We start from the raw sequence: 16,511 nt of genomic DNA, 5'->3' as shown, positions 1-16,511 counted from the left end.
CTTTTTCAAGTTCAGGAATTGGTTCTCTAGTTCTAGTATGTTCTGATCTAACAATACTCTCGCTTGAAATGCACCAAGAACTCTGTCCATGTCGGTTGAAATGGCTCATTTGGGCTTATTATCTTTCCCAATGTATTCCACCAAAGAACAGCTGATCCATTAAACTGTATCACCGTGTAAGTGGTTTGCAACCTTCCTGTGCAACCACAGGTGATGAAAGTCTGATCCATCTATGAAATCCAGTCCATAACTCCCACCGGGTCTTCTTTTTCGGTGAAGGATGAGGGCTTGCAAGTCATGAAGCCCTTATACTTGCATTTGTTCCTAGCAGCTCCTTCATCCAGGTTGTTCCTCCTAAATACTTGAGGTTCTTCTTGACTCACGGTCTTGCTATAGTTCCCTTCCTCTGACTGACCTTCATTCAATTCGGGTTGCTCAACAGGCACCGTGGGTTCTCTTCCATTTTCCCAGATCAGCTGCCTCATTTCCTCTCTTTTCTCAGCTAACAGAGCTCTAAGCATTTCCATTGGGATAGGTTCAGCTACCGACATTGCTTCAGGCACACACTCAACTGCTCGGGGATCAGGCTGACGAATCTCGTTATCGTTTCCTAGTTTACTATGTGTCCTCACCATGACGTTCTATACACCAAAGCATACGTTCAGTGTATAGTTATGAGAATATAGATAGGGAAGATAGATGTATAAATCTCCTTATCACTCCAAAAAGTTATATGTCAGCTCTAATACCATAATTAAACATTTAGAAATCTAAATACATACAATTTCTAGATCCGGTCGGCAATAGACCATAGATCCAAACATCCTAAAGCATATAAGGGCATCCTATAGACTCCTAAGGCAGATTATAGCTATAGCATGTGTAAATCATTTAGCACATAGAAGAACATTAGGCATATATCCTAAAGTAAGCTAGTGCTCGTGTCTATTCAGGTGTACTACCTAAAATATACTAGACACTCATCTCACGATCATCGCTTAGCATTCTAAGTTTAAGTCTAGAAATAAATCCTTACTCCTAGTTCGCTTAAACTAATGCTCTGATACCAATTATGACATCCCCATTTTCATGGCCAGAAAAGACAAGTTTATGCTTATTTTAAAATTAGAGTTTTAATTTACAAATGTGGAATTTGTCCCATATAATATTCCTGAAGGAATGTTTTTCATTGATTTATTAAAAACTCAGGATGTCATCATCGATACAAGAAACATAAGCATAAACAAAGACTTACAATATCTTTTTTAGTCTCTCTGTGTAATGTATATTTGCATTGATACCAGTGATGCAAATTAACTGAGTGGGTCAGGTTGGGAAACCTGGTGAGATACATAGGGTTTTCTACCCACAATATTATAGTTTTTAATTATATAACCATCAACATTCAAATAACCCAATTACCCCATTTCCCATCACTCTCACTTACTAATCCTATTATGATGCTCTTGAGGGATCTTTCCTAAAGGATCCTTGTCAGCGGACAACTATAATTCTTAGGTGATTAGGCACGACGGTACGATAATACTCGTTGCAACACGACTGTACAATATTAGTACTTTTTGTATAATCATGACAGTACAAAGTACTTGGGTTTGGCACGGCAGTACAAAAATACTTGGGTTTAGCACGACAATATTAAAGTACTTGGGTTTAGCACGGCAGTACAAAAGTACTTGGGTTTAGCACGACAATACAAAGTACTTGAGATAGACACAGTAAGCACGACTTATTATCTCACATGGCCCTCTCTCTAACCTATCACAACAACTATTTCACACCATACTATTACAACCTCTCATTTATTATTTTGCACAACCCCTCACTGCCTAGCCATACTATTAAGTATGTTAAACATACCAATAAATCAAGTAGTAATCATATTTGTACAATTGCATTAAACACAACAAAGATAGCGCACATAACATTTAAGCATTTAGAATACTTATATATATATATATATATATATATATATATATATATGTGTGTGTGTGTGTGTGTGTGTGTAAGTTTGAAAGTAACTATGCACTTACCTGTTAAAGTGATGACTCGAAATTCGGGCATATATTCGCTTCTAGTAACTAACCTTTCCATTGATGTGACCTAGTATCATTATCACTAAGTTTTAGTCTAATATTCTACGCGGCTAGAGGGAATCTAGACCTATCAATCATTCTAATGAATACTGATAGTTCTATCAAATAAGGATCAACCGGGCAGGACAGTCGGGAGGTAGGACCATTTCAACATATAGTCTTTTTGAAATCCAACAACCAAGCTGACGTAACCATTCTAGACACCTCTTGTAAATAGATTAATCAATATATGACTTGGAATCACTGAAAAATCTTAATTATAGCTTCATAACAACGAATATGACTATAATTATAAATTACGTGGGGGCAGAGTAAGTGTAGCTCACTTATAGATTATGGATGAGAACTAGGGTCCAAGTGGAAAAAACTCTGACTTAAGGTCTCCTACTCGAAGGCTAATACTCGAACGCATACTCCAGGGTGTCGCAGGGCTTCGCCTCAAGCTAGAAACGAAACAAAAATAGGTTTACAGGAGGGATAATCAAGAGAGAGTGGTTGTAAGAGTGTGTGGAATGAATGAGGGTTGTTGGCTATTTATAGGGCCAAAAAATGCTTATGTGCATCGCGCACTTCAAACACGTCGATCCATCGGTTAGCTGACACATGTCACTCGTCGGCTAGAGCAGCGTGGCTGACTTCGCGCGCAAGTTACGCACGTCGCACTGCGCGTGCCGATTTTCGGAATCTAGAAATTGCATATCTCCTTCATACGAACTCTGTTTTTGATGTTTTTAATATCCACAGAAAGCTCTCGACAAGATCTACAACTTTCCTTTAGACTATGTCGGCTAGTTTTGACTTCATTTTATTTACACAGGCTTAGGCTATATGAAATGCATATCTCTCACATTCGACGTCCGTTTTTCGATGGTTTTTATATTTTTGGAATCCTATTAACGAGACCTTCAATTATCGTTTAGATTGTTTTAGCCAAAAATCAATCGATCTAAAACTTGATTTCTGTGCGCACACTACTACGCTGAAATCTTAGAAAAACCATAACTTCCTCTATTGAAGTCAGATTCGAACGTTCCCTGTATGTACAAATTCGCTTTTTCCTAATACTACGAATTTCGTTTAGATCATTAGGGCTAATAAGTAACCTATCTCCAACTCACTATTTACGACATATACTATAACTCGGTTAAGATTATTTATCCTAAACAATCTCTTATTTAAAAGTCATTGTTATGGCTTATGATAACTTTATTTCCTAGCCCGAACTTACATGTGTTACATACAAAGAATAAAATTTATTCTTCTAAATTAAGCTCCTTGTGCTCCCATCTTCTCACGTACCACGTCTGCTACTTGAACCTGCAAAACATGAAACATCTCTACAACATCAGACAACAATGTCTGGTGAGTTATATTCTTTTCATTTTCATGTTTATCTACTCTTCTTCTAATCTTTCTGTCACAACTAGCATTTTGCTAGGAAATTCTATTCTCATTGTGAACATTCAACTATTGTAAGACTTGTACTCTAAGTAAATATTATACTCTATTCTCGTTCAAATACATCTCATACGTTCAAATAAGGGTTGGAAACCCTAGAAAACCCGATTCAAGTCTAATGTGTTCTAGAATTCTCTTGTTGGGCCTAATAGACCAATAAGTATCCAAGTTAATTACTTTGGGCCTAAAAACCCTAATTAGGTTCTAAATAGACCCACACTTGTAAAACTTTAGCATTTTGGGTCAGGATGGGCCATAAAGGATTTAATTAACCCTAATGGGCCATAAACCAATTTCTTTTACCAAATTGGGCCGCGAACCTTCTTAAAGGCCCAATGGGTCGAAAAATGCTTGGAGCTTCATAGAAATTCGAAGTAGACAAATAATGGGCCAAATCATTTCATTCTCATCTCTCTAGCCCAAATTTCGGCCCAAGATATATATATATATATATATATATATATATATATATATATATATATATATATATATGTATGTAAAAAAAAATCATGCTTATGACACCTCATGTTTGCATGGTGGATATCCATGCAAACATTACCTCAATCTTCTTATCCTCCCACTTCTTCTAATTTCGGCCAAACCCTTCATTCCCCACCATTTTCATTTCCTTAAAACACTCTCAAGAAATCTCTCAAAAGCTCCTCCTACCTCCTCTAAATTTTTGAGATTTTTGTGTGTATCAAGAGGTTCTTCATCAAGATCATCATCCTTGGTAAGTTGTCATCACACCAAAGTCATTGATTTCCATTCTTAAGCTAAGAAAACTCCTTTACATGGCTTCATTTCGTGATCATGCTTCCTAGGACCATCTAAGTTTTGAAACTTCTTTTATGGAAGCATTTAAAGCCGAAACCAACATCATCTCCTTCCATATCTTCTTCAAATTGAAAAACAACAACCCAAGGTGAGTTCATACCCCCTTGTTTTCTGTTTTTACTTGTTTTTGGGGGGAGAATACAAGTCTAATGTGTAGATCTATGTATATATGCATGATTATGTGTGTTTTCTTGAATCATTTGGTGATTATGTGTTGATTACTTCACTAATCTAAAAATATGTTAAGAAAACTGAAGTGTATCACTAGGATCTTCATAAAAACTTTGAGAAAAATATGTGTTATCACATATAATACATGTAAACTAGTAGATCTATGATTTATACACTTTAAATATCAAAAATGAGTGTTGTGTTCTAAGATCTATAAGTTAAACTCATAAAACAGCCCTTGACATAAAAGTTTTGGTCCAATCTCGGACTATTTTGACCCTCTTAATGGAAGTATTTTTCAAAACTGTTTTACATGGATAACGTTCAGGTTTGTAGCTTTAAAATGACTACTTTCACGTTTTCATATGATTTTTCTACAATTTTTGGCGAATTTTACAAAACTGCCTATCAGATTTGAAATAATTTCGCCTGTGAAGATGAGCAATTTCACACTAGTTTGAGGCCATCAAAAATTATGAGAAAAATTGTGAACAAAGTAGACAAAGTTTCCAACTTCCAGAATTTACGGATCCAAATTTCGACTTATGATAATTTTTCTACAAAATTTCCAACATCTAGGTCGGAAAAGCCCAAAACCAGAAAATGTGTATTTCCACAAAAATCAAGCCAAAAATGATATTTTGACAAAAATGGGTTTAAAATGTTATTTTTGCCACAAACTAGTCATCAACACAAGTTTTTAACAAAATGGAGACTAAAGTGTTATTATTACAAAAAATGGGCCTTGATTTTAAATTTTTGGCTTATTGGGCCAAGAACGTCATTTTTACAAAAAGTGGGCTTTTTATATCAACTTTGTAAATAATCAAGCTAAAATAAACAAAACAATAGCAAACGGGTTAAAAACGATATTCATATTCTTATTGGGCCTGGAAATAATATACATGTTTAGTGGGCCTTAGTGTCCTTTTACATGTATATTAGGCTTAGGATAGACATTCATATTCCTTTGAGCCTGGAAATAATAGACACGTGTAGTGGGCCTTAGTGGTCCACTTACTTGTTTATTGGGCCTGGGAATGAGTTTTATATGTGTCCTTTCTTTATGCGATTTTAGTGAATACTTGAACTAAAACCAACGATAAACTAACAAACGAATTAATATGATCATTTTCTAGGTTATTGGGCCTTAGTGGCCCATTTTGTTAAGTTTGATAGGTCCTGTATACTATTTATATGTTTATTGGGCCTTATTGACCCATTAACATGTGCGACGGACCTTGGATACTATTTGTGTGCTGTTTGGGCCTGTAAATACCTTACATGTGAAATGGGCCTTAGTTATCCTTTCATATATATATATTTCGGGCCCATGTTATATAATTTCATTCCAATTGGGGCCTTTAAATGATTTACATGCTTAGTGATGCCTTAGTGGTTCACTTACATGGTTCATTGGGTCTGGAATGAGATTATACCTTTCTTCGCGTAAATTCGATTAAAGATCTAGTGAGTTTTGTCGGTTGGCACCTATTAAGTGTACGATCGTAGCCTGTAGTTATAACCAGAGTCTCTTGGAGGGAGAGCGGGGATTTGTGTATAGATCTATACGGGGATGACACCCCACACCTGAGCTGTTCGCTACAGTTAGACTACCTCAGTCTAGGGTGACGAAAACCTTATAATCAAAAATCAAAACCAGCGTCCAACAACGCCAAGACAGGCGAAATTGTCATTATTTAGTACGGTTATGACGGCTCACTTAGAGGAATTAATGTTATGAAGTTTACGGAAGGCCTTTTCTCTTTTCTTTTGGATTACTCGGAAACATTCTCATACCGGTACTCAACCTCAGGGGTTGGTATGGTAGTTTTCTCTTTTACAGGCAACATCGGGTTGTTTGGGAACATTCTCTTTACATGCTCATTACATTTCCTATACATTCTTTTTACCCCTTTTAGTCAAATAAACAAAAACATACATGCATTAATACAAGATCTGACACAAACATACTAAACAATTTGCAGAATCGGATTTTCTGGTGGTTTCAAAATTATACAAATCATTTTCAAAAACATGCTTATGAACTCACCAACATTTTTATGTTGACCGTTTTCAAAATAACTTGTATTCTCAGGAAACCATTAAAGCAGGATGAACGAAACAAACTAATGGATATTGTGTTGTATTTTGCTTCGTCATACTCTTACTATTTTGGCATGTAATATTCAAACACAATACTCGATGTAAACAATGAACGTTGTTATATTACATGTGTGATGATGATGATGTTATGTTTCAATTATATTCACTGTAATGATATTTCAAGATGAAGTCACGCACAAGCCCCCGAACGTTTCCGCCGTCTGGTTCGGGGGTGTGACACTTTCTATCTTTCTTTACATGTTCTTTTTGTTATCTTCTTCTCATACTCTGCTATATTCTCATTCTTTCACATTATATTTATCTCTTCTATTATTTTCTCATACTTTCTCATCTCATCTAGTATGTTATATTCTTCACATACTCTTCTATTTAGATCTTATTTTCTTATCTCATACTCTTACTTAGCCTCTTATCAGGCTCATTTCATACTCTACTCATAATCTAGATTCTTATCTATCTTTACATCTTTCATACTCTTCTTCTTTTCCCATTTTCTACTCTTATCTCATATCTTTTCTTTTCTTATACTTTGTGCATGCCCTTCTCTTATTGTTACTCTACTCTTCGCATGTCTCTTACTCTTAGCATGCCTTCTCATACTCTTCTTACACTCCATCTCTATATTATCCTCTTCTCATGCCTTAACATTCTACTCTCCTATAGACACGACAATCCAATCTCGTATGATAGGTTCAAAGTCAAATCTCTCTAATTTTTGGATTCTTACAGCTGTTGTGGCTAGATTTGTTGATGTGGCCACTTAACCCGTCTAAAATAAGGTTCAATAATTAAAAAGACGGATCACTTCCAACTACAATGTTATTTTCCCTTGAATCTTCAAATGCTCAAACTCTCATTTTAAGTCTTCAATTCTTTGTTCACATTTAACAAAAAAATTTGAAGATGGTATGTACTCAAGAATATTCGGTCCGTACTCGATGCGAATACAATTCATTTTCTTTCGCGAATATAATCGTCCACCAACACAATCATTTTTTTATAAACTCTATAAAAGTTATTGATTATAGTGTGATATTTGCTTTTTATTTATTTTTTTGTCATTTTAGTCATTGACCTTACCTTATTGGATTTTATTCATTTAATAGGCTAAAACTTGATGTAAATCAATCTATTCTTAAGGAAACAAATTGAATTGCTAGTTTTAGGTGTTTACGAGGTGGTTTAGAATGGTTGGTTACCTTGATGAAAATTTAGCGACGGAGGATTTGTCTAGTTAGGGTTATGCACGTGGTTCACCATCGCCGTCGTGTCACACTCCTGAATCAGTAAGGTCGGTTGATTTTTTAACTAATCCCCCAAAACCCCTCCAATCTTCCTCTTTCCTTCTCCACCGCCACCGCCTCCACCATTTCCGCCTCCTCCTCCAAGCTTTCCATATATTTCTTTCCATCTCACTGATCTCCGCCGCTGTTTACTAAACTTCGAGATTTGGGAAGATGAACATTTATAGAGGAATTTCTCGTATGTCGAGAATAACGAGCTGTTACAACCGTTGTCGATGGTTGCACAACTCTTCTCCGCATCACCAATTGTCTCACTCCAGTCCCTTCAAGTCTCCCATGGAGCCCTTTGAAAAGGTAAACCCTTTCACGAACGTTCGCTTTTCCTATTTTTGAAACCATAACGAATTGGTAGCTATCGTTGTGAAACTGTTGTAAATTTGCGAATCACTCTTCAATCTTAGCTTTTTCTCCCTCGATCGAAAAAGTTCCATGACCATTGACCTGTTCAATTTTGAGAAAACGATATCGATTTGTAAACATTATTCCCCCTTCCTCACATCAAAATTCCAAAATACGAAATGTTTCTATGGTATTGTATTGATTTAGGTATCAAGGTTCCTTTACTTTGCTTTTACGCAAGGGAATTCAGCTATTGGCCATATTTGGAACAATTTCACAACTCAAGCTTTCCAATTTTCGTGGGACAAAGATCATTTTTTTTGGAATTTGGAAATTAGTAAGCTTGAGATAACTTGTAGCTCAAGTTTTGCAAAAGCGATTACGTTTTTATCATATTCAATTTATCACAGCAACATGTAAAAGATTTCTAAAAGAGTATAAAGATCACTAAGTATATCTTATTTTGGTGCTTCTAGTTCTTATCTCATGGTTTTTATGTAAATCTTGTTATTGTTTTGGGTAATTAGTAGGTTTTGGGTTGCAGAGTAATCTACCCCTGGATTTCACGCCCCTTTAGTTCTGGTGGACCTCAACCCCAATATGATAGATCTTCAGTTGAGGTAAGTGAATGCAAGATCTTGATATTTACTAATTTGCCCTTGTTTATTTATCTTTTTCTTTTTATTCAGGATCAAGTGGATCCGTTTTCTCTAGTTGCTGATGAACTATCAATTGTAGCTAATAGGCTGCGATCAATGGTGGTTGCTGAGGTATATCTTTAATAACTACTTTCTTTCGACATTATTTCCTCAAAGGGTATATTTGTAATTAAACAAATTATACAGGTGCCAAAGCTTGCTTCAGCAGCCGAGTACTTCTTTAAAATGGGAGTTGAAGGGAAGAGGTTTCGACCCACTGTAAGTTCATTTTTATTTCTTTGATTATTGATATCATATTATCATGTTATTGTTGTAAAATATTGAATTTTTTTTTCAGGTTATTTTATTAATGGCAACAGCTTTAAATGTTCAAATTTCTAAACCAGCATCAGAAGGGGTTGTGGATATGTTCTCAACCGAGTTGAGGTTGAGACAACAATCGATTGCTGAAATCACAGAGATGATTCATGTTAGGTTTTTTTTTGAATATTGGTTTTAATATTTCTTTTTACAATTGTATTTTATTAGAAAGAAAAAATAAATTTTTTTTTTAAATCTCAGGTTGCTAGTCTCCTTCATGATGATGTTTTGGATGATGCTGATACAAGACGTGGGATTGGTTCTCTTAACTTTGTAATGGGAAATAAGGTGTTATATCTTTTTCAGAAAAATAATAATAATAAACAAGGGCAAATTAGTAAATATGAAACACTCGTATATTTGACTAATGAAACACTCGATGCAGCTTGCAGTATTGGCTGGAGATTTCTTGCTTTCTAGAGCTTGTATAACCCTCGCCTCTTTAAAAAACACAGAGGTATTCATAATCCACTATTCCACTCCATTAATATCTTTATTTTTATTTTTATTTAATTTTTAATAGTCTCTCATTATATTCTGCTATTTTTATTTTTAAAAAAATTGTACAGGTTGTATCACTAATAGCAACAGCTGTGGAGCATCTTGTGACAGGTGAAACAATGCAAATGAGCACGTCAGCAGAGCAGCGTAGTAGGTATTATATATATAGCATCTTACTTTTGTTTCGTTTCTTCCAAAAATACCCCTACAAAGCTTCTTGTGACTCGTTAACAAATTCTGTTGCAATATTTTTTTGTGTTGCAGCATGGATTATTATTTGCAGAAGACGTATTACAAGACTGCATCTTTAATATCAAACAGCTGCAAATCCATTGCACTTCTTACTGGCCAAACTACTGAGGTTGCCATGCTGGCATATGAATATGGGAAAAATCTTGTAAGTATGATACTCGGTAACTCAGAGTCTCAGACTTATCTTTGTTTCGGTACACAATACACAGTAACTCAAACACAATACACAGTAACACACTAACGCAGACTTAGCATTGTTTCAATACACAACACACATTACACAGGAACTCGTGACTTATCTTTGTTTTAGTACACAATTACTCAGACTTAGCATGGTTTCATTACACAGTAACTCAGACTTAGCTTTGTTTCGGTACACAATAACCGAGACTTATCTTTGTTTCAGTAACTCGGACACGGTACACAATACACAGTAACGCACTAACGCAGACTTAACATTGTTTCAGTACACATCACACAGTAACTCATGACTTATCTTTGTTTTAGTACACAGTTACTCAGACTTAGCATTGTTTCATTACACAGTAACTCTGACTTATCTTTGTTCCGGTACACAGTTACAATACATATTACGTAGTAACTCAGACTTAGCATTGTTTCAGCATGTAGTAACTCTTAACTTATCTTTGTTTTAGTAAAGAGTTGCAATACACAATACACAATACACAGTACATGGTATGCAGTAACTCTGACTTATCTTTGTTTTTTTTGTTTATTTGCAGGGTTTGGCATTCCAATTAATTGATGATGTACTTGATTTCACTGGCACATCATCATCTCTAGGGAAGGGTGCATTATCTGACATTCACCATGTAATAATTTTACATTTCTTATTGCATGATTTGTTGTAGATTGTGTTTGAGGTTACTTTCTGATAATCTTGTTTTTTTTTTTTTCTAGGGAATTGTGACAGCTCCAATATTATATGCAATGGAGGAGTTTCCCGAACTACGGACAGTTGTCGACAGGGGATTGGACGACCCTGCCAACGTGAATCTTGTAAGCTTCTTTCACTACTTTTGATTGATTTGTGTATAATACTAATACTAATACTAATACTAATACTAATACTAATACAGGCTTTGGAGTATCTTGGAAAAAGTCATGGAATACAAAGAACAAGAGAACTAGCAGCAAAGCATGCCAGCCTGGCATCTGCTGCAATTGATTCATTGCCTGAAAATGATGACGAGGACGTTCAAAGATCTAGGCGGGCCCTTATAGAATTGACACACAGAGTTATCAATAGAACAAAGTGAAGAAAAGATCAAAGATAAATATATATATGGAAGATTTTGTTTTGTTGCAGTTGTAGTAGCTTTTTAAGCCACAGCTCAGTGGGTTTGTTGATTGTTCATTTTCTTGTTTAATAACGAGTCATTACTCAATAATGATTATTCACCACAAGCTTTCAAGAAAGATATATAATTGGGAAGGATGCAGTTTTATTTTATATCTTAGGTATCTTATTTTATATCAACATTTTACCTTAGCAGAGACCACTTATAAATTAATATATATATATATATATATATATATATATATATATATATATATATATATATATATATATATATATATATATATATTACTTTCTAAAGTTATTGTAAATATCGTAAAATGCTAACATATTTTAGTAGGCAAATAATGGTTTATATTGAAAACAATAGTATATATTTTAATGTGAAATTTCCTTGATGAGGTTGATGGGAAGCAAAAATAGTATATATTTTAACGTGGGTTAATGTTGTAAACAACCTCAAGTGATGTCTAACATTAAAAATAATAATAATAATAATAATAATAATAATAAAATTGAACCGAAGATGCACAGTTTTCTCCGTTGAAGCAAAAGTTGATTGTAGGGAAATGTTTGGTGTAAAGACTTATCCCATTGCAACAATCTTTCCAAAAAAATGTAATCAAATACAATCGATACAAATTAAATATTTAAATTTACATTACCCTTAAAAGCCAAGGATCTAATTAGAATACACTAATTCCACTCACCAAAATACATGATTCCAAGTTGTGTACGTACTAATTCCACTCACCAAAATTCAATCTTAAAACTGTTGTCCGGATCAAACCTTTTGAATCCACTTTTCTTTTTCATGCCAAAGATGGGCACATAGGTCGACCAAAATAAATCTACAATGAGGGGGAATTGTAGAGTAACAAAAGATGAAATCGGGATCAAAGCTAATGCGCATATTGGAGCAAGCATCCATGGTTTCTTATCACAAAAGACAAGAAACAATGTTGCACTAAAGGCTACCATCATAGCAGTTGTCGAGAGCAATAAAGCGCAAAGACCAATAAGCAATCGTCTCGGAAGACTGACTAAAAAATCTTTTTCAGAAAAACGTGCAGTTAGGATCGATAAGAACACTAGTAATGCTGTACTAGATGTAAATAGTGAGATTGCATCTGATATAGCAAAAATAGTGAACGCGATATCACTTCTAAACAAAGGAGTCCCTGTTTCCTGATGGGTCCCACCGGGTACTGTAATTGCTGCTGCAAATACAATTGTGGTGATTAGTGCTGCGGTGATGCTGCATGATTCGGATGTGGTTTTCATCCACTTTTCTCCTTCTTTCAACAAGTTTTCATGTTCCCTTGTGAACACCATATCTGGTGTCTCTTTAAAAATGTTCTCTTGAGTGATGTATGTAGGAAACACAAGTTTCTTCACCTCCTGAAATATTAGGTTAACTTGTTTATACTGTTATACAAAATTCTTTTACATTATGATTTTATGAATTATTTACCTCTTGCCATTGAAGTTCTCGTTGTAGTTGTAATGCTGCACCTGTTCTACGATTAAGTTCATATGAAGGAGCCAACTTTCCAGCCAAATGCAAGATATTGTTCTTAGAAGAATCAACAATTGTTCTATAAAGATTCTTACGTTCCCCAATGTCATAGATAAGGTTGTAGATTTCAACTGAACGATGTATAACTGCTAACTGAATGATGTCATATCCACTTTTATTTGTACATTGAATTGCTTCAGGTGATCTAGACAAAATCTCATGAACAACCTTATAAGTATTTTGACATGCGGCTTCAAGAATTGGTCGAGTGTAATAGGGATGATGTGTTCCAGAGTATCCTAACTTGTCTATTTCATCACATACCAATCTTAGAACCTTTTCTCCTTCTTCACATTCTTTCTTCTTTTTCTCAATATGCTTTATGGGTGCAACTACAAGATAGAAAATTATCGATTAAAAGAAGGGAAAATGACTTAAAAGGCCAACGAAGTTTCCAAACCATTCAAAAAAACCCAATCATGTTTTGTCTAATCAAAAAAACCCAACGAACTTAAAATTTTGTCTAAAAAGTCCAACAAAGTTTCAAACCGTTCAAAAAATCCCAATTTTGTTTTGTTTAAGTTCGTTGGATTTTTTTTGAACAGTCAAAACATGATTGGAGTTTTTTAAACGTTTTGGAAACTTTGTTGGCCTAACAAATCATTTTTCCGATACGGTAATAAGTCACGTCATCTGTTTCTCTTATTTGACTTCAGGAAAGTATAACTTAGTTGGGCTTTTTAGAAAATATATTAAGTTTGTTGGGTTTTTTTGAACAGACAAAACATGATTGGGGTTTTTTGAACGGTTTGAAAACTTCATTGGGCTTTTAAGTCATTTTCCCTTAAAAGAACAACAATAAATGTTATGTTAGAAATTAAATCTCATGCATGAACCCATATGTGGCTCTTACTGAGTTTCGATGCAGCCTTCCACAAGGCGAAATAGGGCAGAAGGAATAAGAAACAGACCATCAATAAAAGGAGGTATATGGAGTAATAGAAGAATGTAGGTATAGCTAGTGTAACTGCATATGCATAAAAAATTATTAGTAGAATAAAATTCACTTCGATTTAAAACATAAATAAAATTGCTCACCAATTATGAGTACTTCGAGTATGAAATCTTCTGATGGATCACCCCATATAGATTCGTATATCATCATCGGGATGGCAAGAACCGCAGACCCAACCATTACAGCTGCATAACGTGTTGTTTGCCAAAGATTGCTCAAAGCTAAATAGAAAAATGCCAATCAATCACCTTATCACCCTTAAAATAAAAGCAGAAATAAATAATAGTAAAATAAAAAATGAAACCACTTCTATCATATTAGAAACTTACAAGGATAGATAAGTGTTTCTCCATAGTCCAACCCACTTGGAAAGGTTTTAGCCATAGCCATAAGTACACCGTCATTTATCACAGCAAATTTAGGAAAATTTTCAATCAACTCTGATGCTAAATCTGTAAGCATAAACAAAAAAAAAAAAATGAAAATTTTGAGCATCTAGAACCCCCACTCTGTTTTTGGTATTACACTTTAGTGTAAAATAGAGTAAAAGGTTCGACCCAACTCTATTTTACACTCTATAAATAGAGAAACGTATAGTGACACTCTAAAATTGGAGTGTAAACTACACAATCTCATACACACTCTATTTTTAAAGTGTAAAACAAAATTTAGAGAAAGACTGGAGTTAAACCACTCTAAAACTCTATTTTACACTTTAAAAATAGAGAAATTAATAGTTACACTCTAAATTTCGAGTGTAAACTATACAATCTTCCACACATTCTATTTTTAAAGTGTAAAACAGAATTTAGAGTGTGGTTAGAAATGACCACTCTAAACTCTAATTTACACTCTAAAAATAGAAGGTGGTTGGAGATACTCTAATATGATATGTTAACTTGGCTACTTACTGTATTCCTTTGCAAAAATAGCATTAACAAGAAGGTCAACGCCTACTTCAACACCAGGATCAGGGTGAGCAGTGTCCCCTAAATGAAAAGATGCTGACTTGGTCTTTCCACCATCATCCATAGCTTTAAACAAATATCCAATGGTATCAAGATGCATATGTTCATAAGCTTTATGCAAAGCTTCATCCCCTTTATGATCTTTAATTCGTAACAACTCTTTATTCTTTTCAAGCAAAAGACGCGCTGCATATCTATTCCCAACAATTGCAGCGATATGAAGGGGTGTACTTCCATCTGAACTTCTCTTTTCAAGTACATCTTCATCACTTACATACGAAAGTAATCTTCTCACAAAATACGTATCACCTATTGCAACCCCTACGTGAATTATTGTGCTTCCGTCATTCTTGATTGCCACTCTCACTGCATCTTTATTCTTTTCCAGTATAGGTTCTGCTCGATGCCAATACCCCTTCACAACAGCTTTATTCAACTCCTCGATTTCTTCCTTGCTTAAGCCTTCTGTTTTGGTTTCTTTCTCGCTATCGTTTGTTTCTACATCTATCGTCATTGTGTCTTTCACATTTGGTTTTGCTTCTGTTGCAACCCTATGATCTATGTCTTCGGTTTTCGTTTTTTCTTCTAGTTTTGTTGGGGTTTTATCTGAACACAGGGATTATATTATATATATACATAGAGCTCCAAAAAATAGTTAGAAGAATAAGTAGCACATACCTTGTTGAGTTGTATCATAGAAGGATTTCAGTTTATCCCAAACATCTTTGGCTGAAATGAGGTCAATTACAGCACCAAGTACATTTTGGCTAACTGAACCGAAGATCCAACCTTTAAGAAGACTGTCGTATTGGTCGATAATCTCATTGGTTGAAGCTCTGGGACCCACAATTGAGTCATCAACGAGGCCAACCATATTGTGGCTCTTCATGAGACAAAGCATCTGTGTTTTCCAAATATGGTAGTTGCGTTCACTCGAAAGCTTCACAGAGACAAAGTTGGAAACGTTGGCGATTGATGCGTACAAGTAGTTATGGTCTTGTATTTGTTCTGAAGCATAAGGAGGAGAAGGGAGAGGAAGAGGGTTTGATGAGGTTGCCATTTGAACAGAGTAAAGATAGATTGATGGAGAATTGGTAGGTTTAAAGGTAGATGTAGTTCAAGTTTTATAAGAGCATCGAGTGTTTCCGAATTCAATGAATGGGATAAACAAGTCGAAGACATGGGGATAAAAGGGTCCTTGCCATTATTGCTGATTTGCCATGTTCCAAGTTGATAAACCAGCTTCATGCGCCGCCGGCGCCCACGAATTTTGAAACATAGTTGATTTCAAATTTTCATTTATCACCCTTGGTTTTACGGAATGTGTCTTATTACGACCTTTCGAAAAAAATTTCTTCTATGCCCTTCTGAAATACTAATTAATTATATATGAAAATGTGTATTAGTTGTCACGAATTATATTATTTGAGTGTTGGGGTAATAGGATTGAAATGATATCAGTTTTGAATTTGAGTATTATTAATATAATATTTATTAATAAAGTTATAAATAAAAAGAATATATTTTGATATTGAAAGAAAGGTTAAAATTGGAGGGTGATATATG

The 16,511-nt window shown here is 34.8% G+C and overlaps 2 protein-coding genes across 2 annotated transcripts; one reads left to right on the top strand and one right to left on the bottom strand.

Moving 5' to 3' along the window:
* Nucleotides 1-7,872: 7,872 nt before the first annotated feature.
* Nucleotides 7,873-11,596, top strand: GPS1 (geranyl diphosphate synthase 1). Its single transcript, XM_078963614.1, has 12 exons — nt 7,873-8,305; nt 8,881-8,970; nt 9,040-9,120; nt 9,196-9,267; nt 9,347-9,478; nt 9,571-9,657; nt 9,755-9,826; nt 9,939-10,024; nt 10,135-10,267; nt 10,866-10,955; nt 11,044-11,142; nt 11,223-11,596. The coding sequence occupies exons 1-12, from the start codon at nt 8,165-8,167 to the stop codon at nt 11,400-11,402; spliced, it is 1,263 nt and encodes a 420-aa protein (XP_078819740.1). The 5' UTR covers nt 7,873-8,164; the 3' UTR covers nt 11,403-11,596.
* A 419-nt stretch (nt 11,597-12,015) lies between these two features.
* Nucleotides 12,016-16,174, bottom strand: LOC145005237 (uncharacterized). Its single transcript, XM_078964298.1, has 7 exons — nt 15,624-16,174; nt 14,889-15,551; nt 14,307-14,429; nt 14,061-14,198; nt 13,876-13,989; nt 12,918-13,354; nt 12,016-12,844 (listed from the first exon to the last, which is right to left on the bottom strand). The coding sequence occupies exons 1-7, from the start codon at nt 16,003-16,005 to the stop codon at nt 12,194-12,196; spliced, it is 2,508 nt and encodes an 835-aa protein (XP_078820424.1). The 5' UTR covers nt 16,006-16,174; the 3' UTR covers nt 12,016-12,193.
* Nucleotides 16,175-16,511: the final 337 nt, after the last annotated feature.

This window comes from Lactuca saligna, chromosome 7 (assembly GCF_052625555.1).
Source record: "Lactuca saligna cultivar CGN05327 chromosome 7, ASM5262555v1, whole genome shotgun sequence".
Classification (NCBI taxonomy): Eukaryota; Viridiplantae; Streptophyta; class Magnoliopsida; order Asterales; family Asteraceae; genus Lactuca; species Lactuca saligna.
This window is presented reverse-complemented; position numbering and strand designations above follow the sequence as displayed.

Excerpts from the sequence above, each read along its gene's own strand:
- LOC145005237 (XM_078964298.1), bottom strand. The coding sequence starts at position 16,005 with ATGGCAACCTCATCAAACCCTCTTCCTCTCCCTTCTCCTCCTTATGCT. Across the intron at positions 14,430-14,888 it reads TATTTTTGCAAAGGAATACA|ATTTAGCATCAGAGTTGATT; the intron begins GTAAGTAGCCAA and ends TTATGCTTACAG. Across the intron at positions 13,355-13,875 it reads GAAGGCTGCATCGAAACTCA|TTGCACCCATAAAGCATATT; the intron begins GTAAGAGCCACA and ends TCTATCTTGTAG.
- GPS1 (XM_078963614.1), top strand. The coding sequence starts at position 8,165 with ATGAACATTTATAGAGGAATTTCTCGTATGTCGAGAATAACGAGCTGT. Across the intron at positions 9,479-9,570 it reads AAATCACAGAGATGATTCAT|GTTGCTAGTCTCCTTCATGA; the intron begins GTTAGGTTTTTT and ends TTTAAATCTCAG. Across the intron at positions 10,956-11,043 it reads CATTATCTGACATTCACCAT|GGAATTGTGACAGCTCCAAT; the intron begins GTAATAATTTTA and ends TTTTTTTTCTAG.